The 26,726-nt window shown below is 29.3% G+C and overlaps 1 protein-coding gene across 3 annotated transcripts in view; it reads right to left on the reverse strand.

Moving 5' to 3' along the window:
* GEFmeso (Guanine nucleotide exchange factor in mesoderm) overlaps positions 1-26,726 on the reverse strand; it is an 89,601-nt gene that overhangs the window by 26,270 nt on the left and 36,605 nt on the right. Inside the window, exon 1 of one of the 3 annotated variants that reach the window (XM_076408609.1) lies at positions 7,040-7,242. The exons of 1 other annotated variant lie outside the window; for it this stretch is intronic. In XM_076408609.1, coding sequence (XP_076264724.1) covers positions 7,040-7,073 — 34 coding nt within the window. In that variant the 5' untranslated portion in view covers positions 7,074-7,242. Of the gene's footprint in view, positions 1-6,493; positions 6,539-7,039; positions 7,243-26,726 lie in introns of those variants that run through there. One more of the 3 variants, XM_076408610.1, reaches the window with a different exon arrangement.

Below are 26,726 nucleotides of genomic sequence, written 5' to 3' on the forward strand. Positions count from 1 at the left end.
TAACTGTTAATGAACCAAGGAAATTCTAATCAAAACTAATTTAAAAGATAGCAGTACCTACAGAAAAAAAAAAGTTTTTCATATTAATCAGATGTTTATTTTTTCGAACAAAACATATCAATGAACATGCCAGTCTAACTACAGGAAACGGCTGTATTAACACCGTATCCAGTTTCTGCAAATTTGACAATAAAATCTGACAATGCTTTTTAAAGGTCATTTCATTCAGTCATACAACTCGCTAAATGACATTCGGAAGCTGTTTAGATTCGATGACAAGGCGAAAACCATTACCATTAAATTGATTAATAAAATAAAAACAGTGGTCTCTTGATACCCATGTTTTTAATACTTCCATTAACTATAGTATAATAATGAAATCACCGTAAAAATATAAAGCAAATAATCCGATCTTAAAAATATCATATCATTTGAACTAAAACTTTCATATATTAAGTTAACCATATTGAACTAGTATTAAATAGTCCTCATTGGAGAGAACCACTCGAATAATTCAAAGTGGTGCGATTATAAAGTGTCTAAATATCCTGAGGGTGTTTCGAAATTCTAGGAATAAATTTGCGTAAGATATGAGTAACAATGATCCCTTAAAAAAACATCTTATCAGCTAAATGGGTCCTGACAAATTAAGGTAAGAGCTTGAGTGCTTTGGTTGGTGCTATGAACAGTTTTCTGATAGACAAGGGTGTGGAATATGCCAGTACTACGAATAAACCTTTTTTATCTGCTAAACCAGCCAGTTTCTAACCATAACGTTTACAGCATTTGCAAAAGGTCGTTAGGATAATGTAAGTTAATTACAAAAAAATAAGTAAATAATAAAAATAAATACATTAATAAAGTAAAATCAATTGCTGAAATTGTTTCAGTAAGTGTTGTATATAAACATGTGTAATTTACAACTTATAATTTAGAACCTTGCTGGTTAATTAATATCTACGTCTTTATTATGAACTGAGAGTGTTTTAATTATTTCAACTAATTTATATGATAATAATTTTCATCTCAATACGGGTCTAATTATTTCAATAATATAGCGATCAAACAGTCAAGCAATTGAAGCTAATCATTACAACTTTTAATTAACGTTAATATGTATTCATCTACTTATAAATAAAAATATGTTTAAAAATTAATGCTGAGATATTCATACAATATTCATAGGTACTTCTGTAGCTTTAGAATGTTTTTTTTATTAAACATTAAGAAGAGCTTCAATAGTTTTCATGAAATTCTGTACATATTGAAATAGTATTTACTAACAAGCTTTCTTGGAAGGTGAAAGACAAAGAGAAAATTGGACACATAAAAGATATGGTATTGTATCTTTATACAGCTTGGGGAGAGAATTACTTGTTCATGGATTAAATAACAAAAGTGTTAGATGTCACTACGAAAGTGAAAGGACTTAAAATAGAAAGGAACGGGTCACACGTTAAAAAGAAATGAAGATAGGTAGACCAGAACATCTTTCGAATGGATTCAAGTATGTATCAAAATTTCAATATTGAATTAAGAAGCTTGATGATACAATATTTCGGGAACAGGGCTAATGAGTAATAAGTAAATAAGTAAAAAAGCTAATAAGTAAATGAGACATAGAATGAAGAGTAATGTTAATAACATCAGGAAGGGGAGCAAATGAAAATATATTTTAAATAGAATGCTGGAAAATAGAGGATATCGGTGCGAAATCTTTGCTGTGAGAGACAATGTAAGATGTTCAATCTTGCATTGCATATTAAATTTGATCACAGAATCTTGATGGAAATCGATGAAAAAATTAGTAAAATCGTTGATAAGGTGAAATTTCTTAATCGTAAGTTTTTTTTTAACGGTCTACCTTTAAAAAAGCATATAAAACATGAAGCAAAAGATACAAAAATAAATATAATTAATTGTAATTGACGGTGTTTGCGATTTAAAATGTTACATAATTACATTCATAATAGTTATTATTTGGCAACTAACAGCCCAATTAGCACTAACCGTGTCATAACTGTACATATATTGCAATGATAAAACCTAAAAATAGCCTATACTCTCGAAACTATGTCAATTATCAAATAAAATAGGATAAAAAGTTTAACAGCTATAATTTAACATAACTAAATATTGACTTGGGACCAGTGGAAATGAACTGTAGTTGTAACCTTGGAAAATATTGATTTTGGTTTATTTGCATTTATTAGCGTTTATTCTGTAATATTATTGAAATAATTAAAATGATAATCATTGATAATTTTAAAAACATTGCGGTTGCATATATCAATATCTTTAGTTTATAAAATGTACACAAAATATATACATAGGTTTATAAAGTTTTTAATAATTAAACTGTGACTAAACAATTGAAATGCAAACAAATAAATTTATGTTCCGCTATCGTTTAAGTTGAAAAACCTTAAGCAAAATTAGTAGATAACATCTACCAAAACTTCTTTATCTTTATTGTTGACATTATTTTATAAGTATCTTTCAACTAGAAAGATTTTTATAAAATATACACACTATGCTTAATTAAACAGAGTGGTACTTCCTCATTATCATTTATTTTTAATTAAAATTAAAATATTTAATAATTGGCCTACGTGATTCATTCTGTTATCTTATTTTATTTATATTTTTCGCTTGTATATATTTTAATATTTAGCAATGATTACCGCTTCACAAGCATAATTAGTCATAAAAAAAGATAATTCAAGCTGTTGCCAACAATATAAAAATTACATTATGTTCAAATCTTTAAATATACATAAAAAATTCTAAATCGATAATGTAATCCCGGCTAATTTATGTAAAAAATAAGACATTTAGCAAGTTTAAAGGCGACATAATGAAACGTGCATATTGTTAACAGTAATTATTATGCTAATATGTTAGAAAAATAATTTTTAGAGAATTTTTAAATGAACGTGGTACATGGTACCATCAATATTTAAAAGAGGAATGGCGTTAACATTTGGCCTTCAAGCTGTTCAGATTACTACACTATAGGTACTCAAACCCTAATTTTGTCCTCGTTCATGATGGTACCAGAGAAGAGCAATTATTTGAATGATACATTTTTACAGAAAAAAACTTTTAATTGTTAACTACTAAAATATCATGATTTTTGCTCATTTATATCTTTTTATTATGATGGATTTTAAAAATAAAATGCACTTATTCTACTGAACCACACTGTATAGTTGTCTGTATAATTTAGACTAACCTCAATTAACGGTCAGTACAGTTATCTATTGTTACTGTAATTCAATAAGACACGTGACAAACCAACATACATTTCTCGTTGAACCAATATTTGTTCAAATGCATTAGACCTTTTGATATTCCCAGTGGACGGTTTATGTTGCCCATTATGTATTCAAATATTGTACTATCTAATTAGTCTTCCTTCTTGGCCCCGGACAACATCATATTTCGATATGTTTGATTATGTATAGGAGTTTGGAATTTTAAATTAATAAGACGCATGCCAAGTAATAGAAATTTTTAATATATGCATACATCATGTATCTCTGTCGCCCATACATCATATAAAAAATACGGATTTATTTTCAAAGTTTTCTGGTAAATTCAGACTTTTATTGCGAAAAATTAAATACATTATTTAACTAAAGAGTTACTAAAATTATGGTTGTTAGAAACCTTGATGCTATCAATGAGCTGATTCGATAATAAAGTGGCCAAGAGGACGGTACCCTCCAACTGTTGAAATAGTCGCGGATTGGAATCCTGTTCACGACATTTTCTACAGACAGGATATTTTCTCAGTACTGATACAATGTTTTAAATTAAATATGGAAAATAACAGTACCCAATTTTCATGGCTCTGGATCTGAGCAAAATATGTTACTTACACTTTTCCTAGCACTATGCTGCCTTGATTTTAGAGAATTTTATTTTCATTTCGGCTTATATCGAGTTTCCCACAATAAAAATTTCAGTCATACGAGAATTGGACAAATCTTGATGAATTACACTAATATGCAGTATTGAGAAAAGAAAGGAGGGTATATAGCTCATCAACAATAATTTTAATATAAACAATGTGCGTTAACCGACACATGATTTATCTATCGACCGGAAAAGATGGTAATCCGATGGCGCCAGGTTTCTGGCCTAACGAGACCGGGCAAGAATGGATTTCGAATTCCAACAGTGCTTCCTCTTCAGTTCTTGCAACATGTGGTCATGCATTGTTATGCAAACGAATTTTTTAATCTATAAGTGGCTAATGGCTTTTCGCCGTTTTATGAATGTAACATATGAAAAATAATTTCCTAATATGATTTCGTCATCACAGTTATTTAATATGATTTTTTATTGTGTGATATAAAGAGATTCAAGATAAAATATTTTTACCTGTCTTATCAACGGAAAAATTCTTGATTACGAAAAACAACCCACACTATTTCATTTTTATAAAATCAATTGTATTTAATAATTTTTATATCAAATATAAATTTTTACTATCTCTGTTTTTTTCCATTTCAATCAAATGTTTTAACAACCTTTGATTTTAGGAACATATGATGATCGTTAAGGATAAAACATTATAATGACAAAATATATATTAAACAAGAATATTTATATCATATCAAATGAGGTCTTCACTGTATATGTAGTACTACTATCCCCAGCGTAATCGATCTTTCAATTGCTATCTTTAACATTTCGAAACAGAAGGCCACATTTAATTACTTACGATGACATTTACATAAAATAACAAACGATATTTTATTATGACCCAAAATCCATGTGTATATAGACTATACTCTATTAGTTTCTAAAACGAATGTATTTAAAATTGTTTCCTCCCAAATAGACTAATAAAATCTACTTAATTAGATAATGATTACCTAGTAGATATATTAGTGAGGAATCGATCTATTGTTCTAAAAACAATAAAAAAAAGGAGCAAGGTATTTTAAAACCGCCCTTTACGACATGGCATGTCGGTGGTAGGCAGGTATAAGCACAAGCCAAATAAAAACCAGCTGCTGGGAACAGATGTCTTTTAGTTATTTCTTTAGAAGGAATAGAATCAATATGAAATAGTTAGAATGTTCTTTGTTGAAGTAGGGACAGAACTATTTATTTTACTATAATGGAACTATTACTATTTAATACTAAACACGGTTGATTCTAAATATAAAACATATTATTCATTATCCTCTCAGTAGAACCAGCAAAAGCATATACAGAAAAAATTATAAATGAAATAAATTACAATGTATGTATATTCATTAAAAAAATCTTTTATTCTAAGTGTCATAGAACTGTTGTAGATTACAAAGTTTTGCAATGTACGTAAATATTACTAATTTCTATGATATTTAAGCAAATAATCTAATGGATGCAGCCAGAACCTTGCAAATCCTGTACTATTGTTAAAGTACTTTTATTATACAACAAAGGTGAGAAATCTTGTTGATATAGTGATAAAAGATTAAATGGAAGACTTTGATTGGTTTTACAGTTTACTTATCCATAACGGAGATAATATTTTTTTGAAATAAATATTGAAAAATATATTTGAAAAAACCCAACTGTGATAGGATTTATTTGATTTACAACGACATGTGATTTTTTACGAAATAAGTCAAGTGCTTTTGGAAAAAAATGAAAGTCATTTATAAGTCATTCAACTAGATCCATTGTAACTGATTTTGACCAGTACAATATTTGAACGCTATTTGGAATATATTTATAAAAAATGCATTATTGTACTAATATTAAAATACCTACATTATATTATATATCAATAAAATAGCATAATATGATTTTTGAAATTTGTTGAATATTATTTAATAATACAAAATATAAATTAGGTTTTATAATAAATTTGAAAAAAACTTCATTAAACCTTTTGCAAAATATATGAAGGTTAATCCTTATTTATCGGTTATGAATGTGACTGATTCTTTGAAAATTTCTGTTATCATTAACTCAAAATGAATCATGGATATGAACAATTAGCTAGTGTCAAATCTAGTCTAGTCTCACTTTTATCAGAGTACAAAAATCAACATATTACGTCATCAATAATAGTTTTTACGGTCACAGATGAATATATAATATAAATTCAATACGTTAACTGGTGATGTTCACGATAAACTTCCACTCTGGCAAGGAACTTCTTTTAATAAAACAGGAATGTTATTGTTATAGGCGAGAATCAATAATCCATATAAAAAGGTAAAATTTTATGTCAATGTAAAGCTATATTTGCTAATAACAGTATAACAGTTAAATACCAATTTATAATCAGTGACCCTGAGTGTACACTCATACATTGATGGATTTTATATGAATCACATGTACACATAAATTTAATTAATGTATTTCATTGATTTTCGCCGAGGAACAAAAATCGACTGTGTAATACTGTATTCCAAGTTGTACTATTTACCATCCTGTGAATATCAAATGAATTTATTATCGTAGATGATAAAATATTTATTACCTTTGAATGAAATGGTTGCAGGCAACTGGGGATATAAAAACCTATGGTTGTAATAAATCTAGTCTTCAGACTTGGCGCCATTGCACTAGTACCAATTTAGGGTGTCACGCCCTATTATGTGTTCACGAATGTTTTATAAAATATGGGATTCTTTCTCGGAACAAGGACACGCATGCGGTGGTCTTTGTTATTAAATCTTTGAATATGGCTCTTTTTTTCTTTCTGAAATTTAAATGTAGTTAATTCGAGTTGGGTTGACAAAAGTAAATACTGTAAAATATTATAAATTGCATTGACGTAAACGGACAATTGTTAGGAATGTTATTATTATATTAGTGGAAACTGTTTGCATTTAATTGTCAGGAAACTAATTAAATATGTATAACACTTGTTTTAAGAACCCACATTCAAACCGTAATAAATCGACAAGTAACAACAAATTCCATTCAGCGTAAGTTGCTGCCTGCTGCTCTCCCACCTAGTACTACCACGCATACTATTAGTCTTGATACGATCGAATAGGTGTTATTCTATAACATCATTTACCTTTAGGATCATATTTATTCCTGCTTTTGAACATAATATATCAGTTTCACAACATGTCACAGGTAAAACACTTCACAAACACCATCAGTCCGCTCTCAATATAATCTAATCATACATCAAAAATAGATCGAGAGAACACGATGAGAGGTATAAAAGAAATACAAAATTACGTGACTGGTACGACCGTCGAAGAGTAACGATTCAAACTGAGTCCAGCTGCGAAATTATTCTGACACAAGAGTGGACAGCGGCAACACAGCATCGCGGTACCACCGGCAACGCCGATAAAACCATCGAGCATACGTGGGTGGGAGTGGAGCCTTGGAAAATTAATACCAAAGGCAGAGAGGGACTGATTATTGATGGCATGCTTAGAGATAAACGATTTCTTTTCTATATTTGTTATATGAAATAATGTCTTTGAATATATTGACATTTGTATAATTTAAGTTTAAAAGGCTGACATAAATTAAATTCGTCCGTGGTTTCGTTGTCTGGAAGCCTGCAGAAGTTGCTTTTTCTCCGGCATTTATTATCTGAGAAAACTTGTGTAGAAATGAAGTCCCATTACCTGAAAATGTGTCATATCGATAAGTCAATAAAGCTCGTCTCTACTTAATTAGATTTTAATTCGACTTGTTATATACGCTTTTAACTGATCACGAAGGTTTGTGATGTAATATCATGGAGATAATTGCCAGTATATGCTCGAGGTATTTGTTTATTAAACAATATTTGATGTATTCATATTTTTCTTTAGGAATTTTACCTTGATTATTTGTATGTAGTTCAGACATGGCTAAAACAAAATGATCTCTTTTAACCTTGTATGTTACATAAGTAAAAAACTAAATTATTGGGTTTAAATGACATATTTTGCAATAATCACGTTTATTTTTTTATTCAAATATATTATTTGTTTTACACTTATTAAAACTACAGATATAATTCATTACCAGTAAATTAAAATTAGAAAACACATTTAAATTGGACTATATATATTGGAATATATACTTCAATATAATTAAAAATGAAGTAACATATGTAGTAAAGGACTTTAAATTATATAAGAATCATCCTACGTGTTTATACATACTTCAACTAAATTTATTAGTAGTTGGTTCTATGCTGTTCAAGCATATTCAGAATATCTGTTAACCTTGTGTTACACTAATTCATAACGAACGAATTGGAAGTTAAGTTTATACAAAATGATTTACATAATTAATTGCCTTGTCACAAACATATTTTCATTTTCTAAATTGAAGTAAAGCATGTCGTCCATGACTATTTGAGAGGACTGTGCCCTGTGTTATGTCGAGTAATCTTCCCTCCTAAAACAATGAAATGAAAAAAAATTCAACAAAGAGTCATTTTGAGGAAAAATTTATTAAATAAAATCATAGCATAGTAATAGTTAACGGTTTATATCTTAGTAGTAAAGATAAAATTATTTTTTAACAGGAACAAAATGATGTATCTTTATAATAAATAAAAGCACGATTTACATAATTAAACAAAGGTTATTATAAAATAAGAAACACATCCGAAGTGTACTTAAATAACAATAATTTTTTAATAAGTTTTTTTAAAATAAATTTATTTATTGTCATTATTTGGAAAATTATGACTTATTATTTTCAATTATTGTTATTCATTGATAGCTATCTCTCTGTATACTATTTTTTAATTATCTTCATAAAAATGGAAATATTGCTGAACTACACCATGCCAGTAAAAGTGATAATATATAAACAGAAATTTAATTTATTTCAAATAATAGATATAATTCTTATAAAAAGTAGTACACCGTATACCATATCTAATGAATGAATAGCACTGAAAAAATCTCAGAGCTGACAACCATCAATGAAATAGATACTCATCGATTTTATACCGCCATATTACTATATCGGCTATTCACGATGTTTGATAGCTAGTTTACATCCGGTTACCATCCTGTGCATTTCTTGCAAAACCGTTTTAGAATTGAAACATATCTCCGATGAAAAGCATGTTCGAAAGTTGATCGCCTGACTTTTTCCCGTCTGTACGCGATGGAATTCGCCTGAAAAATTATTGATTTTAGATCTGAGAGATAAATGTGTACTAGTCATTGCAAATAATGATATGGCGAATATATTTCATGTGATCATTTCACCGATAACCGTACCTAATACAAATACGAATAGGAATTTGTTTACAACTTGGCCTAATATTCCCAAATTGGTTTCGAATATAATGGAACAATCTTCTGATTGCTCCTGCAAATCATTCTGATACAATCCCAGTAAATATACTGAATGCTTTCTTTATAATAGACGTTGACATTAGGAGAATAAAATCGCATCTGCTCACAACTATCAGTTTTCCTTTGCGTTCATTATATTCCCGTATAATGAAAGATATTTTATAATATTATTTTGAGGGGTTAAATTACTTTGCAGTATGTAGTAATTATATTGAGAATCAATTTTTGTCTTTCATGTCTTTCAATTAATTTCTTATAATCAAATAAACGAAGTAGCTCTTTTCAATATTTGCATTTGGTCGGCACTAGTGACTAGTGGGTACGACTAGATTTAATTGTTATCCACGAATATTATCACTTATGCCGTAGTATCCAACAGAGGATGTGTTCTTTTTTTGATTTTGAAATCTAATTGATGCTAAAAATAACAAGTTGTTAGTACCGTACTTATTGTTAACGTTATTTCATGTTTTAAGACGAAATCTTGGATGATTTCGTAAATCCGTTGAATTTCGCGGCATCATATAGCTCTTTGTTAGTTACGTCACGATAAGCTTTGGCAATTGTTCGAAGAACTTTGTTTAGGCATTGTTAAATTACTAACTGGTTTGGAGTGAAATAATGGAGCCATGTTTCATCCATTGTCACATATCGACGCAATTGATCATCTTCACAAACTGCTTCGAATCATCAACTCGTCGTTGATTTTGGTCAAAAGTGACCTTTTGGCACCCACTTTGCACAGATTTTTCTCATACTCAAATATTCGTGAATGATATGATGTACACGTTCAGTTGATATCTTTAAAGTGTCTGCTATTTCATTCAATTTCAATTTACGGTCATTCAACATCATTTTGTGGATTTTTAAAATGTTTTCGCCGGTAACAACCTCTTTTGGGCGTTCACTGCGTTAACCGTTTTCCGTGCTCATTTCGCCACGTCTAAACTTAGCATACCAATCCTTGATGGTTGATTTTCTTGGGGCAGTGTCCGGAATCTCGGTGTCGTGCTAAGCTTTTGCTTTAACTTTATTTTTCCCTTCAAAAAATGATATTTTATCAACACGCGAAATTCCTCTTTATCCATTTTTTTCACAATTTCTGTCAAATTTATACACGCATCTACTGAGGCTTAGGGCTAACTAAAAAACATATGGATTTAATTCTAGTAGCGTCATCTATGTGTCAGGTCGATGAATTTTCAATTGACCTGTTAGGTGAACATTGGGGATGCTTGAAAAAAGGTTAATAAATTTCAAATCAGTCATACGTATTTTACTTGTATTCGCATATATTACACAGTTATTTTATAGTTATTTATCAGTACACTTATAATTATTTTATCCTGGAAGCCATAATTTGTGCATACCAACATTAATACTTTTTGGTTTGTTTGCGATAATATTTATTTTTAGTGTGTAATATTTAAGATATGGTTTTCCTGGTATATTTATTGCAATATCAATTAATTTAGTATGTCAAATGCTGTGCGTGCAAAAGTATATTATACACTTCTGAACCATCGTCTCGTTTTATGATTAATTGTAGTTGCTAATTAATAAGTTAACAAGAAAGAAGTCGGTAGGTGCCTATTAAAAAAAAATAACGAACGACTTTTATTATTGTATGATTTATTGACATATTATTGTAAGAAAAAACCCCTATAGCATACACTCATTATATATGTAAAGTTTACTTTTGACAACCGTTTCTTCTATGAGGTGTGGCTATTTATGAAAGATCCACGAAGAAGCACGTGCTAAATAAATCAATCTCGACGTTATTGATTTGACACTGAAAATGACACAACACGAAATGACTTTCACGGACATTTCCATTGCTTGCGTAACGAGTTGGGCGTAAAAGAGGAGAACTCAAAATGTCTCGCGCGTCCGCCTGTTCAAATACAATTATAACACGGCTCTCACTAATAAATAATCTGATTGTGTTCGGTATTTGACGTTAGGATATATTCGTAACAATTTAACAGTTGATGAACAATGATTCCTAAACGTGTGGAGTTCTAAATTTTATCAATTTTTATCCCTAAAGAAATACTTAAAAGTTTGTTAAATAAGTTCGTGGAGCATCAGCTATTCGTCAAGAATAAATTCTGTTTCGATTTGTATTGTTTTATATTTTTATAATTAATTATCTTAAAATTTCATATTTTATGGTAAATATGTCAGGTAAATAATTTATTACTTTAAAAACAATATTTCGCCTTGCTAATAATAGAACAAATATAATATTAAAAATGATCGGAAGAAATATGCTTAAGATTAATGAAGTTGATGCAAGTTATATATTGAAAAACTATTGTCTTTACAACGATAAATCTATTTTTTCATGTTTTTAATAATATCAGTAATGAAGTATTGCAAATATTGAGTAATATTAGCAGCTGATATAGTGGAATCGAAGCCAAAAATTTAATCCTCGCATGTGAGAAAATTTTGCATGAACATTTGTATTTAAGGTTAAAAGTCGGTTTTGATCTGACGTATTTATCACGAGTGACATGTGACAATTAGAATTTATTGCGAAAAGTGTTAATAGCAGTAAATAATTCTGAATAAATGGTAGAAGCTAGAATTCATTTTCTAACGATCTTGTTAAGGATATTTTTGTTGTTTTGTTATAGTGTCGTTGTTTTTAGAATATTAAATATTGTTTTTTACCCTGCCTAATAATATGATCTGTAAATAGTCTGTAAATAATAACATTTTCGAAATACCAAGGTGGCACAAAAATAAAAATATATATTCTTTTTGGACTGTTAAGTAACAACCTTGAGTTTCGAAAGCGTATCCGATTTGTGTGAAAAAGCTCTAAATTTATCTCGGCATTTTCTAAGTACCCTCTCCATTATATAAGCGTAACCTGACATATCCCAGGTAATAGTTCTTTTTGTCGGCATCTTAAACTTAAAATAAACCAAAAACTGTCATAAATTATTGAACCACAATCACATGTACCCATTTTAATTTTCAGCCTTTACATATATTAATTGAACAAACTAGTAATAAAGAGTGAAACTGTACAGATTATCATTCTCAAAAATGAAGATAATCTTAAATAAAGGGGATTATAAAGGCACAAATGTTTAATAAGAAACAATAATAAAATATAATATATCTTGACATCTCCAAAATTAATTTTGAACCACGTCGTATTTCATTCATTGGTTGAAATATATAGATACAGTTTATAAACACTACATCTAATTATTAAAAATACAAATAATTAATTATAAATTATGATTAAAAAATGGCAATTTAATATTTACATGCGATATAATAACGTGTGGTAATGATACAAAAATGGGAATAAGAAACATAAAGAAGCGCTAAGCGTATTTATAGTTTATTCAAAGTTTATTTGTATATGCATCATCGAAATTTGTGACGTCAAATCGTCGCAATGTTGCCGCATCAACTTTGAATTTTTAGTTCAGTTTGATTGTTCATAATAATTGAAGAAAAATGTTGTCAAATATAATTTATTTTAACATTATAGTACATCTAAAAACGACGGGTAATTATACAGCCATAATAGTTTATAGGTTAGAGTTTTAGCCTCTTATCACTCTCACTATTGCTTTCAAGAATTTTGTATACGTCTGACAACTGGACAACTTTGACAGGCTCATTCGTTTACGTCTTCAAACTAACCAGACGGCATTGTGTCTCTTTTTAACTAGAATAAAATGAGAAGGAAAATATTGTCTGATTCTAAAATGAATCTACAAATTGCGCCAGGCAAAACATTAAACATATAATGAACAGAATTCAAAAATCGTAAGTGTGCTAGTAAACTATTGAACAAATTTTAACTATAGTTTAATTACCACAGCAATGAAAGTCAAAATTTCGAAATAATAAGTAATAATTAGTGTTTAGATATTGTAAATACTTTAAAAGAAAATTTGAGTTAACGATGATATAACATTGATCTAAGGTTTGCATAATAGGAAAATACTGGAATAATCTCTCAGGGAATAACACAAGAATTCTCACTATTCCAAGATATTATGTCTGTTTAAATGTCATACGTTAAATAAAAATAAATATTAATAGTTGATTATCTATAGTATCAAATAATGTTGTCTTTTAACAAACAAAAGTGATTAGCAATAAAAAGTATGTGAAAAATACAGCAGCCCAGCCAACAATGAATAAGGTAACTAATTTGCTGAAAACTTATAAAACTTATTTCAAGAGCCTAGTTTTTATGTATACTAAATTACAATATTATACGCAAATAAATAACATAAAATCTTTAGTTTTTTTACCGCTTGTTTACTTTATCTATTTACGATATGTTAAAAGCAGCAATTAAAGGGATATGGTGTAAATAATGATTCAATGGGAAATTTTCCCCAATCAATTTTACATCAAACATAAATTGTTTATGAATTGCCGTTTACGATATGTAGATCAATTGGCCGCTCCAACTCACGCAACCTCGCTAGTTAATTTTTCCTTATGATGATACGATTGATGTTTATATTAAAACGATGAATCATATCGTGTTCTAAATGTTATCATCGGTGTAGTTAAATGAACTAGTGCAAAGGATAAAAGTTTTTAGGAACGGCGTGAGGAAAAGTTATCCACGCTCTTTTGACATTTGTTGTTAACATATCGTAAAGTTTCTTTAAAATCATTTTTATTTTATTATCAGCAAAATAATGTTGTATCACGGAAATAATATTTTTTAACAGGTTTTTTAACATTTTTTAAATGTATGATTTAATAGTCAACAAAGATAAAAAAAATCACATGGAGAGATGCTCGGCTAATTTTGAGGATTTGATATGACATTTATTCATGTAAACACATGTTTATAATGAGTGATTTGAATCTCTACAGAAATATATGGTCGCATATTATAATACTATCATGAATCAACACCCTACCCCTTCCTACTTTATTCCGCTCTGACTATTTATACTCATTTTATTTTTATTTAAGGTATTGATTATTTTGATTATGTTGTACTTGTTCATTTATAAACAAGTAAAAATCACTAACATATATAATAATAACGTTATAGTGGCGATATGACAAGATCACCGAAAGTGGGACAAAAAACTAAATGCCGTTTTGGTTTAGCAAAATTAATTTTGATGTCCACAATACTGGATATAATTCGGGCTTTTTCGTTTGAATTTGGTTGAATAAATTTGTTAACCGCCATAATTGCTTAACTCATACGAGGTCAACGTGATAGACATAAATGATTTGACATAGACAATGATAGACAATGATAAATGATAGACATAGTGATTTTCTTATGTAAAATATTTATACTATGTAAAGTGATTACTTCAAATGATGACGATGAGATCATTGTAATTTCAATCAGGTAAATGCGCATCTGGTTTATCTATCTACCGCACGTATCCAGTTACACTTAAACTCGTAAAATATGTTAAATATAGTAAAATTAATTTATGCTCTAAACGCACACGGCTGGTATTGAACCGACGCGACAACGCGCACATCGATAAACTGTTTGACGACTTTGAAGTCGCCGAACAACTTCTTCAAGGAATTCTGCAAAGACCGGAACCATCGGAAGTCGGATAGCTGACGAATGCGTTAGGTGGATTGAAATTTCCAAGTCCAACTCATCACATTTCCATGAACGCTACGGTTATTTATATAGTTTTAACTTATTGAGAGATGAAACACCGTTTCCTTTCTTCCAGTAGCAATAATTAATGTAAGTATAAGATTATTTAGAGCAAGCCGAATGATACATGGCTATTTCACAGGAATACAAGAAACAAGTTCTGATCTTTAATAGCGCTCTCAAATTGGCCTAAAAAAAGCCTCATTTTAAAAGTAACATTTCAAATGTACCTGGACTAAAGAGTTCTGCCTTATTATAAAATTATTAAATAATATTATGGAGGTTTTTGTTTATATTAAAAATCACAATCCTAGAAACCACTATCAACAATACTCATAACTTCGTAATGTTATGAATTTGTCTTAAATTAATTAAGGACTTGTCTCTTTCTTTTATTTTTCGTTCAATCCATTTTTCTGCCATTTTTTTTACTATCTGAATCGTTAAAATTGTGTATATTAGTAAGGTTTTCGGCAAAATAAAATTAATGATAATAGGTATTATAAATAATACAATCGATTAGCATTTAGCTAATCAGTTTTTTAACTGATCATTAGCGTTTTTAAGAAAAAATAAAATAAACAAATATCTACTAAAAAATTAACATTGTCAAATATTACTTACTGAAATATATTAATATTTGCAATAATGAATGTTAAACATAGTAATGGTAATTAATCTTTAATGAAATATTGTTTTACATTGTTACATGTTAGAACAATGTTATCAAACGGGCAGGGCTGCTAAGAAAATATTATAATCTCTTGTTTTACTATAACTTCCTGTACGATGTCGTTCTCCTTACCACCAGACCTGACTGCAACACACATGCTTTGGACTCGTTCTCAGAAGAAAAAATATGTGTGAGTGTGTATGTGTATGACGTTAATATCATTTGTCTGTCATATGTTCTTGAAACTCTTGAATGTTATTCTTGCGTGGTTCCAATTTCTTAATGTTAATACCTTATAGAAAAAAAGTATATATACAGTGCTAGTCATAAGTAGAGAAACTTTCAAATAATATATATTGGCACTACGTACATAGAATAATTAATAAAATATTATTAATTATTTACGTTTAATTATTCATTTAATATGTCTATAAAATTGCTGTTTTAGTTTATGTGGCATTAATAGTTTGAATACATCCATAAAAGTTATCGATATTTAACTAAAAATTGCGAGAATGACTTAACTTTTCCGAATACTTTTCGATATTCTTTAGTTAGTTTGTTTGTGTTAGTGTTAGTTTCCTGGAATTTAAGTTGTTTAATAGAACTTTGATGTACACATAGTTATACAAAATACTGGAACGATTACGCCATCTATTTTGAACTTTAATTGTTTTTAACTTTAAATTGTATTATTAATATTAATGAAAATAAAATAGAGCTAACTATAATTATTATACGAGAAATTAATTAATTACAATTGACCAACTAAATATTCCCATATAGCAACGATATTACACCAAAGTTATAGGCATATTTATAATTAATAATCGAATTAACTTATGTAAACTGAAGAAAATTTCTACTTTAGTGATTTTTATGACGAAATAAATAATTTGTAAAAGACGCATATCACAAAACTGGTCCAACCAAGAGCTATCCGTTTTCTGGCGTCGCCGATTTTTCCTTAATCAAACATTGAGATTAATGAGAAATTCCATAATGGTTATAAAATTAATGCAGTTAAATTCGAGATATTAAATTTACCATATGGTTGCTAGACCGTCCAATGCGAACCACTGGTCTTTTTAAACAGATACAATGCATATAAAAATAACGAAACTCGTTTTATTTTATCAGCCTACGGGTTACAGAAATGTATTAAAAGGAAAGCTGAATTGATAATTAAGATATTGGCCGTAAACAGTTTTTTACGGTTTGGTTAAAACAGCGACGCTAACGGAAAGTTAGCGACATTTGAAAGACACAAGTCGGTGTTGAATGAATAGTTGGCCTTGAAACGTTTGGAACAAATGGCTTTTATACGTAGACGAACGGTATTAACTTTGACAAGTGCGTGTGCATGAAGTTGTAAGGGAAAAATTTAAAAATAGATATATCGGGTTACAAAGAACATTCACTATTTACGGTCAATTACGTAGATAACAAAAATAGTATTGCATATGTAAGTAGAATCTCTTGTATACTTTGAATAATTACCTGAAATTTGAATCTAAATCCAGAATACACATTAAAAAGTATTTAGTGTAAATAATCAAAATAATAAGAATATGTTGGTGATGCAAAAGTCATCTTGCTGTTACGGATTTCTACAGATTTCAAATCTTGGTAGCCGCGGAGGACTTGTCTTAGTTGGTTAGTCGTCAATCTGTAGTCTTCATGATGAAAGATTAGCTGAATCACTAAATATTCAATCAATTATAGATCAATCTCATGTGAACATTCATTAATATGATCTATATAAAAATGGGAAAATGGTTTTAATTTTGTTTTTCATGTCAAACAATTATGAAATAAAATTACGTACCTATGCTGATGTAAATTTGCTAGTCATGAGTGTTTAACAACTGTTATCCTTTTTTGATAATTTTCAAATGAATCATCATCTTGTGGTTTGTGTTCATGGTCATTATTTGACCATTTGAATAATAAAACCGAGCCATAATACCCAGCCAACACAGAAAATCAAATAATATTACTTTATTACTAGTCTTTGTTGTACAGCATCTCGGCTGCTTATTGAATAATCGAAAAATATAATGAATACAAACTTGCTTGTCTCAATACGTTGCAATAAAGAACAAATTGGTTTTTAAATTGATATTTGGGAAAAGAGTTGGGAGCTTATAATTACCTCTTCTATTGTCACTGGGTCTTTAGCACGTTTCTCCTGAAATTAAATCGTCATTATAACGCAATGTGAAAATAATTATTCATATTCACCGGAATTCTCATTTAGTTCTCGGTAAAGATACATTTAAAATTATGTTGTTATTAATGTGTAATATATATTATACAGTGATTCATCATTTTTATAGTACTATTTGTCATGACACAAAAGATCGTTGGTTGAAATTGACCTGTGACTGAATTGAATTGAAGTGTGTATTAGCTTGATTAAAAAGGATTTTTTCCTGACTAAATGCGAATAATTTTTTTTCGATCTTTGCGATTTCTTGTGTGTTTTTATGGGCGAATACTGAATAAAATCCGAATATAGGCCATTAAAATTAGTGCACTTAGTCGATGGTTACATATTGATACATCAATTCGTCATTTATTATTTAATTTGTCTGAATCATTTTGGGAATCATTCATTCAACGCTGGATAAATCAAGCTTAATAGAGTATTTCAATATTCTTAAATTACTATACAGAAATATCTGAGCTTTGATTAGCTCCATTTTTTATTTGATCTCCAGTGTCAACAGGCACTGAAAAAATAAAAATGGAAAACTTACAATACACTAAAATTTTAATTACAAGATTTAACATTAATTTTATACTGTAATTTTACTGTTGTACGCCATGTAAAATGCTAAAAAAAACAGCATTTTTTATTTTTTCGACACATTCCTGTTGTAATCACAATCATGATATGGAAAGCATTAAATAGCAATAATTAAAATGTTTTTTCTTCTCAATAATGTAAATAAACACCTACCACACGGCGTAACAATGTTTTATTATCCATTACATCATTACAAGGTTGCTCGGTACTTGCCTGTATCTTGTTTAGTCGAGCCAATTTTATGTCTTGATATCGCAGTAAAATGGTAAGGTAATTTAATAAATGTACTTTTTATCGTGCCAGCAGGAATTGCGTCTCTTTTGTTCGTTGCCTTCCTGTGTCTATATGATTTCTATATCTGTTATTACACATTTACGGTCTAGTCTAAACAGATAATAAAATGATGCCTTTATAGTTTATTTAATAAGCTTTGCCATTCGATAACATAACGTAGCATAATAACGAAAACATGATTTAATATTTTGTTCATTTTAATCCTAAAATCCTCCTAATTTAATTATATGATTCTTATAATGTGTTTCATTATATCGCTTCTAACAAATTATTAAATCTACGGCTAAGGTTGCTTAAACTCTTAATATATACATTCATTCATCATGTTGGTCGTACTCAAAATAAATAAATCAAAAACACGTCATACTGATACTAATCAATATTGTTTTTTCAATAGTTTTTTTATTTTATGATGATTTATCGATGTCTATTTTTTTTTCTATATTTTTCATCCATTACATGATCATTAATAAGGAAAATTTGGAAACAAACTCAACAAAGAACAAATTAAAAACAAGCTTTATTCCCAAATGTCTTTAGTTTATCAATTATTTGAGAATAAGGTCTTATAATTACGATGGACAAGAATTGCGTTTAGACTAATAAAGAAGTAGAATAAAAATATTTCCCACAGTTTCTCAACGATTAATGATGTCACGGACTATGAAAGGCATTAGTCACAAAATGACAGTTTTAACTTGATGTCAAAACATTAACATGATCTTTAAAACATTATAAATATTAAAACCAGCGTTATGTGTGAAAATCTAAATAAAAAAGAGTTTGTTATAACGAACTTGATTATGGCGGTCAAGGAAAATAAACTAAAAAAGAAAGAAACTGAAGAACAATGTGGATTTTTGTTGGGCGTTAAGTTGTTAAGCGTAATAATTTCTCTTTGAATGCAAGCGGCATTTTGCGGTTAATTTAACATAGCGTATTGAAGGCAATGCCATATTATTCATTCATGGTATTATGGATATAATAAAATACATGGTGGAATGTTTAAACAAATTGATTCTGATTTTTCCTGTTGTAAATGGTGTTGTTTTCTGGTATTTTGTTTTAAAGAGTTATTTTATCTATTGTAAAACGGTTCACTTAAGATTTTTCACAGCCACTTGCTAAAAACTTATTTCTTTTATTGTAACTTTGTTTAAAACATATTAGTGATATGATCACTAATTAGACCAATAAGGTCAATAATGGTCAATCAATCTGTATTAACATATATATGAGGAAAACACTCAAATACAATTACTCAGGTACCAACGATACAAAATCTGTTCTGTTTCTGAACTAATAAAAATTCGCAGCATAATCTTTATCATATATCATAATATAATGATTCAGCTTGTTGGTGTCGCAGATAAATTGAATCGATTTTGGTATACGCAAAAGTAGGAATTTTCAAAAATCAGATTACAAAATGCTAAATAAAAAATACGAAAATGTTATTTTAACATTTTGAAATCGCCCAAAAGGAGGTTGAGGTATAAAATTAATGTAGCAATTAAATTAACACTTACAGAAATGCATTTCTCCGTTCATGCGAGATGGAAAAATATCATAATTAAGTGTTTTTTGGTGTTAATTTAGCTTTCACTATATTCGTCGCATATTTTACTTTCAACATGACAAATTTGGTTCATTTCTGATACAAAGAAAATAGCATTAAAATATTTCGAAGGATTTTTTTTCCTAAAAAATAGTTTTGAACAATGAATTGATATGATTATAAATGTAATATTAACATGACATTCCTTTAAGAAGTACCTATCATAAGAAGTACCTATTTTAATCGTAAAAATACTAAGTTTTGCACCTTCACCATTTCGTCAATGCGAACACATTCAACCTGGTCCACCCATATCTCTAATAAAACCATCGGTTATATAATTACGCTGTCATTTTCTCATTATTTATTATCAGTAACTATTCGAGCGAAAAACAGAGAAAGTTTCTAGTTGTTTTTATTTAATTTTTTCCTTCTTCATCTATATTTTGCTAATTATCAGGATTTATCTGTTTAATATCGCTCGGGTAAGTTCGTTGTGATTTATACAGGCTGACTTTCCCTTCTACGATGTTGATCAATGCGGTAGTTCAGCGACAATTGTTTTTCCTGGGTAATAACATAAATTGGTTTAGGAGTTTGATTTAGATGATGACCTTTATATTGAGGAGAAAATGTAGTTTTGGGTGAACCAAATCTGCTTATTGTTTATGTTTAACATTTTTTTTTATATATTTCAGTTTTTTTATATATAATCATACAAATGTTATTTATCTCTAATCCTAATAGCATGAATAAACTATTATTTTTTAAATTAAAAAAAAATATGAAAGGTGAGCGAAAACTAAAATACGCACGTAATTAAAATATTAATTTGTATATCTACAAGATAGGAACATCGATCGCGAAGCGAAATATCGATATTTTTTGCAACAACCAGTTATTAAAGAGCGACATTTTAAAGAAATATTTAAAATTAAGTACCAAAACTTATTTTGAAAATTTTTATTTTTATTTTGTTAGTTTATCTGTCTATAATCTATAAATATGTATATTTTTTTCGAAGAAAGTATCGATATATCGGTATTCGATATACTGATTTTTGGGGCATCCCTAATATAAGCCCCACGTTCTATGCCTGCGATTCGTACTTTGGTCTGTACTACTCTAGTTTAACAAAAATAATAAATATATTATAGCATACTTAACTGAAATATATTATTTTAAAAATGTATTATTTTAAAACATATTGCACATAAACCATATTTAATGATATACACAAAATATATATTCTCAAAATGTTCAGATTAAATGGAACATTTATATGTGTTTTTAAAACATAGCTCTTTTAATCACTTTATTTACAAAATTAGCCTAGAATTTAATAATACTATCACATAAATTGCTAAATATAAATTGATTATTCCAAAAAAATAAAACAGTTATTGAATATTCTATGGATTTGTGCTAATTAACTTAGACGATAATTTATTTTAATTTTAACAATAATCATACAATTAATTATATATTGCATATTGCTTAGGTAACATGAAGCATCTTTTCTTAAGCTTTTGATTTTATCAATTTAAGATGATTAATCGATAAAGCAAAGTACATATAATTAATCATTATAAAGATGTTGATACGTTCATACCAAATAAGTACAACCAGGTCATATTTTCGTTTAATAACTAGGTTATGTTTTTCATAATTGTATGATAGTGAAACTTTTGAGAGCTCGAAAGTTTGGTTATAATTTTATTACGGTCGTGTTTATCTTGTTACTTCGTGTTCTCTTTTTTTGGTTGTTACAAGAAATATTCACGTTTCCATTACATGTTTTAAACAAGTGAACTGGCCGTATATATGTTAAGTAAATAATGTTCTGATTTTAGTTTCAAACAGTATCATAATTTATACATATACATAAAAACATACATATTACATTTAAAGTGTCTACAATCAACTGTAATTATCTGCTCAATTGACTAAAAAGTATGTCCTTCCAACAGTTTTGGGTATAGCCAGACAGTTTGATGGAGATGAATCAAACAGATAGCGTGTAAAGGAGATGAGTTAAAGCATGAGAAGGGAGCATTAAATGATGAGAACAAGAAGAGTTATGTGTTCAAAAATCCTTTTGAATTCTTCGTAAGAATAAAATATCTAATTGACAATTTGGCTAGTGGGAAGTGAATATAGACCTTAGACTGGTATTTACTATTAAAATCTATTATTATTGCGAACTGACAAATGAGCCTACAAATACGAATTTAAGCTTCAAATAATATACAATACATAAGACAAAATAAAATTACTTTAATAAAAAAAAATTAAAAAATTAACAAACAAAATAACTATAGATATAAAACAGGGGAAATAAATATAGAAGTGAAGAAAGCTAGAAGATAGAAAGATAGAAAAAATATAGCGTCGATTTAAAAGTCATAATAAAATCCCGGAAGATGAGCTTCGCGTTGAATGCCTATCAAAAATTGAACTTCCATTAAATTTGTTGATTAATAAGTAAGAATTAAATCGAATTATTATACACGAGAATTGGATTAATTATAATAATTCTTAAGATATCTGCTAGGAGTGATATGATCTTGGTCTATGACTTTTTAGGTCTGCCCGTTACTTATCCATTTAAAATGTCGATTCCAACACAGTGTCAGGAATTTCTTCTATTGTGCATTGATTATAACTGTCTCAATCAAATAACTTCTTATAATTATAATTTTCGCATCAATCACAAGCAATGGAGAAACATTTTCCTGACGAACACAGGAGTGGACCGTAAATTAATTTAACAAATTGTATTTTTTAACAATGTTCTGGGAAACGTATTTAATAAACGAAGTGAGCGAATGCCTTTACAAGCATTTAGCCTGAAAAATATAATAAAATTTGGACGACATTACAATTCTTTCACAATATACATTTCAAAACAAAACGCATTCACCATTTCATCATTATCGAATCACCAGTCACTGGCGAATAAAATCGAAATCGACATTTTCACTTCCGCGTCTGCATGACATTGAACGACGGCTCGGCCGTTTCGAATTACGAGAGGGTACGAAAAAAAAAACGGCGTGACATCGCCGAGATTTTATTGCCGTTGGCCCAATTAATGATTTTTCGTTGAATGAAAAGGCCGGGCCCCGTGGATTTCCTCGCCCACTGCGATTGTAAATCGTTGACCTCGTTGCAGGAGCCAAAGAGGTATGCGGTCGGCGCCAAAAACTGTGAACGACAGCGACTAGATCGAACGTTTCACAACATCGACTGGGCGTTAGTTCGATCCACGGGCGCCGACTGACAATCCATACAACGGTATCGCTCTGTCGATAAAAGTGTTAATAAATTGCACTTGCATCTGCTTTTTGTTGTTTTTAATTATCAGTATTCGAACGGCGTCCGCGTCTGAATGGGTAGAATTAAATTGGTTCTCATTATGTCGTCGTTATTATTTTGTTTTAATGTATTCAAGTCGTCGTTGGTGGAAGCTGATAAACATACATTGTGCTCGGGATGAAAATAAAAAAAAAAGATAACACAAACAAAAACGTTATTAAAAATTTATTATTCGCGTTATTTTCTTTTGTGTTCCAGTTGTCAATTTCGAATAGTGTTGACGCTACTCTCCGTGGGTTTTAAGAATATATCTAATTGTTAAGGCCAAGAACAACAGCTCGATAACAGATCGATAATTGATAAATTGAAATTAAAATATTAATTATTATATAAAATTATTATAGTATATTATTTTATCTAAAATATTTTTTAATCACAATTAAAAGCACTGCGTTGAAAAAGCGAAAAATTCTTTGAAGAATTTTATGGGTAAGATAATATGTCAGCTTCAAGTCAAAAGGAGCAAAAAAAAAGAAAATCTTTGAAACGCATCTCTTATACAGTATCTCTATTTTATTGTCATATTGAACTTCTTCATTTTTCTCAAAACTTTAGTACTGAATTTACGTTATGTTTCCAATCTCATTCGATAACTTTCAAAAGCAATTTTCATTACATTTAGTAAAAAAATAACCCTAATTTATTTGGTGACACTGGGCCGTAAAAATACTAATGCAGAAAAAAATGTGTGAATAAACAACATTTAAATTTATTTTAAACCAGGTGATAATTTTCTTGGTATTTACAGCCATGTGTTCGAACTGTTCCCAATTTCCAAGTATACGTACCTTATCGTCTTTTAATGGTTTCCTTCCGATTCGAACCAATTTACGTTTTTCTGGGTAAAATAAAAATGTTTTAACTGCCGTCTATTTTTAGTCGTCCTTTAAACCCTGATCTGATATTAATGAGGTTTGTTTACTACATTTTTTGTTCTCAATTATATTCCCTCTTACATTGGAATTAAAAATATTTTAAAGCCGGCTTGGTGGCGCAGTGGTAAAGGCGATGGGACGGTCCCCCTACTGTTGCGATAGCCGCGGGTTCGAATCCTGCTAGGGCATGGTCGTAAATTTATGTTTGTGATTGTTTAATATTTGTGACTGTCCTAGGCAAGAGTGTAAAATCCGACAAGGAAAATGATCCCAGTCACGCCAGTAACCAGGCTGGGTAAAACCGGATGTCTTCTAGGATGATTTTCTAAGTTACTCACTCGCCAGTCGGTAGGCTTAATGCCCACGTTAAATACAATGACAAGGAAAATGATCCCAGTCACGCCAGTAACCAGGCTGGGTAAAACCGGATGTCTTCTAGGATGATTTCTAAGTTACTCACTCGCCAGTCGGTAGGCTTAATGCCCACGTTAAATAGTAGGTCCAGTCCAGATAAACCCATAGTTGGTAAAAGGAGACTTTAAAATATATTTAAAAAAGAGAATATTCCACGTGATTTTCTTGCAGCTTACAAGGAGTTATAAATACATCGAAAACAAACAAACATTTTTAGCAAATTTTGAGATGTGTTTGATATATAATACATAGACATGTATATATAAATAATAATAGTAATAATATCCTTGAATATTTTAATTAAATTACTTAATTATATTCACAACTTCCGAGGTCGCATTATATATGCATTACAATGTTAGAAGTGCTACTAATTATCCGCCGATTGCATGAAGAAAAAACTCTAATGAAGATTACACAGCCACGCCCTTTCAAAATTGCCACGGCACAAAAAAAAACGAATGCAAACACATTAATCATCGGTCTGCCCATAATATCTTGATGTTGGCACCCCTGGCATTATCAAATTGGAAAAGTGATCCGACCAATTCGTTAATTACTTAGTAAACAGTCGAAATCGAATTTTGATATCATTTTCAGGCCACCGCGTCCGGCCCTTTTAGAGTTCCATGCGCGCTAAAAGACCCTTTTTTCCTTTTTGATGACGCAGCGTCTAATTTAAATAAATTAGATTTTACAAATTATAATATATAGATATTTTAATTGCGTGAATTGATTTGAGTAAAATTGAGAAAAACTATAATTTTTTGAATTCTTTGTTCTTTATTAATTATAACGATTCAAAACCAACCAACAGTAGCTTACCTGTAGTAATGAAAGTGAAATCATAACAAATTAAGCTACAATTGTTATATTGTTCGAAATAGTTTGATCTTCTTACCTGTAACAAAAATTTAAATTACTATTATGAACTTTTAAAAGGGGAAATAGATCAGTTTAACAATAATGTCTAAAAGCCTTGTAATAAATAAAGAAATAGAAATATACGGAAAGTGAGTATACAAAATTTAAGCATGTTTGTTCATATCTAGCCTTTTTTGAGTTGCGGCGTTGGGTGTTCTAAGATTTAAAACCAGTCCCCAATCTACGATATATGCTGTATTTTTAAAATATATACATTACCACTAATAATATGCTACTAATTTTAATGATTTTTTGTGCTACCTAATAAGATGGTTAAAATATAGAGGATCAAAGATTATACAAAGGAAAATAAAATATTTTAAAAAATGATCGATATATTTATTGTATCTCATTATATTATGCTATGGCATGGACAAATATTACTATTATTTAATCCAATAAAAATTGTATAGTATATTATATTTATTATTTATTGAATAATGAATATATTATGCATAACTATGCTTTTCAACTAAAAATAAATGATAGTACGCCATAATGGAACAAAAGAGATTCGAGTGCGTTTTTGAAGAGTTTATCCATTTTAAAATCAGGATTTTGTACGCAATTTTCATCATTATGAATTAAATTTGGCTCTACTGCCACAACCTTGAAGTAAAACAGGAGATTAAAGAATTCGAACTTAGCACTTGAATTTCGGATGGTCTCGCATTTCAAAAAATGTTTCCATGGGAAATGACTTTAACTAAAAGAAGATGAAATAGCTTCCATAAACAAACCTCCCAAAGAACCACAACAGCTTTACAAATTGGAGGACGACTAACATTATTATACTTGAGTGAAGTTGTAGTGATCAAATCATCTTCTTTAGTCAGAAGTCAAGAAGTTTAGCATAATCTGGAAACA

Source organism: Rhynchophorus ferrugineus, unplaced genomic scaffold (genome assembly GCF_030347505.1).
Source record: "Rhynchophorus ferrugineus isolate W39M unplaced genomic scaffold, kcgeb_rfMv2 rfM6, whole genome shotgun sequence".
Lineage (NCBI taxonomy): Eukaryota > Metazoa > Arthropoda > Insecta > Coleoptera > Curculionidae > Rhynchophorus > Rhynchophorus ferrugineus.